The sequence below is a fragment of the Telopea speciosissima genome, chromosome 3, assembly GCF_018873765.1.
Source record: "Telopea speciosissima isolate NSW1024214 ecotype Mountain lineage chromosome 3, Tspe_v1, whole genome shotgun sequence".
NCBI classification, from domain to species: domain Eukaryota; kingdom Viridiplantae; phylum Streptophyta; class Magnoliopsida; order Proteales; family Proteaceae; genus Telopea; species Telopea speciosissima.
Window position 1 is genome coordinate 56,622,175 of NC_057918.1, and position 1,604 is coordinate 56,623,778.

General features: G+C 43.2%; 1 protein-coding gene across 1 annotated transcript; it reads right to left on the reverse strand.

Moving 5' to 3' along the window:
• Positions 1–705: 705 nt before the first annotated feature.
• LOC122655324 lies at positions 706–1,134 on the reverse strand. The gene has a single exon (XM_043849529.1). It carries the CDS (start codon positions 1,132–1,134, stop codon positions 706–708), a length of 429 nt encoding a protein of 142 aa, XP_043705464.1.
• Between the last annotated feature and the right edge of the window lie 470 nt (positions 1,135–1,604).

The window sequence follows — 1,604 nt, forward strand, 5'->3', positions numbered from 1 at the left end:
TAATCATCTCAGAAAATGATTTAGATAGAAAGGAGTGTGTCAAACCCGAGTCAAATAATACAATGGAAGATGTAGTAGAAATGTTCAGTGCACCTAAAAGATGTTCTAGGTTTTAGTTTTCATTTCGTAGTTTTAGATGCATTTCATCAATCACTCAAAGAAGTCATCAGTTATACTGTAAATCAAATCCTTAGATATAGGTTTACCTGTAACCACTGTGGGTGAAGCCTTAACATCCTCTGTCGTCAAAGCAAAAACTCGGGCCTGAGCCTTTTGTGTTTCAACTGTCTATGTAGTCTGATGTTTCTGCTTTTGGTGATTCGAGGGCTGTTGTTGTCCCTGCTGTGTCTGATGTGGACGTTGCCCCTGATATGGTAACCTCTGTGGTATCTGCTACTGCCTATACGGTTGTATCTGATGCTGCCTTTGCGGTGGTGTTGTTTGTTGTCCAAGCCGTGGTGCTTCATGAGGTAATGAGGTAGGGCAGTCCTTTACCATGTGACCTCGTCCTCCACATCTATAGCAATTATCAGAATTCTGCCTACACTGTCCACTGTGATGCTTGCCACAGGTACGACAAGAGGTCTATGTGGTCTGCTCATAGTGAGTCCTCTGATGCCTCTGGGGTCTATCATCCCTAGAGTGCTTACTGTCAATAGGCCTCTTTCCCTGTACTTTACTCGAGTTACCCCGTATAGTACCCCTCTAACTATCCTCTAATAATAGTGCTCTCTCTAGCACCTCAGCATATGATCTCAACTTCAATACTACGATTGATCCCTTCAATTGGGGATTCAAACCTCTCAAAATTTTCTTAGCCTTCTTAGCATCAGTATCAATGTGTACAGGTGCAAACCAAGCTAATTCTTTAAATTTCTTTTTGTAGGCCATCACTGAATCTGATCCCTGAGTTAAATGTAAAAACTCCACCTCCTTTCTATCCCTAAGGCTTTCAGGGAAGATGTTCTCGTAGAAGACCTCTAAGAATCTCGCCCATGTAATTACTGGATCTTGAGCTTCCAGAATCTGCCAAGAAGTCTTCCACCACATATTAGCTTCTCCCTGCAGCATGAATGTGGCGCAAGTCACCTTCTGGTGGTCAGTGCACTCCAAGACTCTGAAGATCTTCTCCATCTCGTCAACCCAAACTGATGGCCACAAGGGATCTGTACTCACTCCCTTGAAGACCAGTAGTCCTAATTTCTTAAACTTTTCCATCACCCTACTGGTATCCTCTCTCCTTGGGCTTGTTGCCTAGGTTGTGGTTGGTTAGCGCCAACTGTAGCCTATTGTTGCACAAAATTCATAAAATTTGTAAAGGCTCCCATAAAATCCTGTGGCGTAACCCCAGGTACAATAGGTGGTGGGGGGCTAGATTCTCCTCAGCTGGTGGTGGTGGTGGAGGAATTGAGCGTCCTCTGCGGGGAGGCATTGTACCTAACAATAAGAGGTACACTTTAGTTCAAAGCAGTATATTACTCTCACGCCAAAATTTCTAGTACATAGGAAACCAAGATAAACTACCCTATTGATATGGGTTTAATCCTAGGTGTAATATCTCTATGATTAAGATCCTATGCCACTAGTTCTAGTTCATACTCTAC

What these genes read in the sequence shown, in the direction of transcription:
- LOC122655324 (XM_043849529.1), bottom strand. Translation starts at nt 1,134, where the DNA reads ATGGAGAAGATCTTCAGAGTCTTGGAGTGCACTGACCACCAGAAGGTG.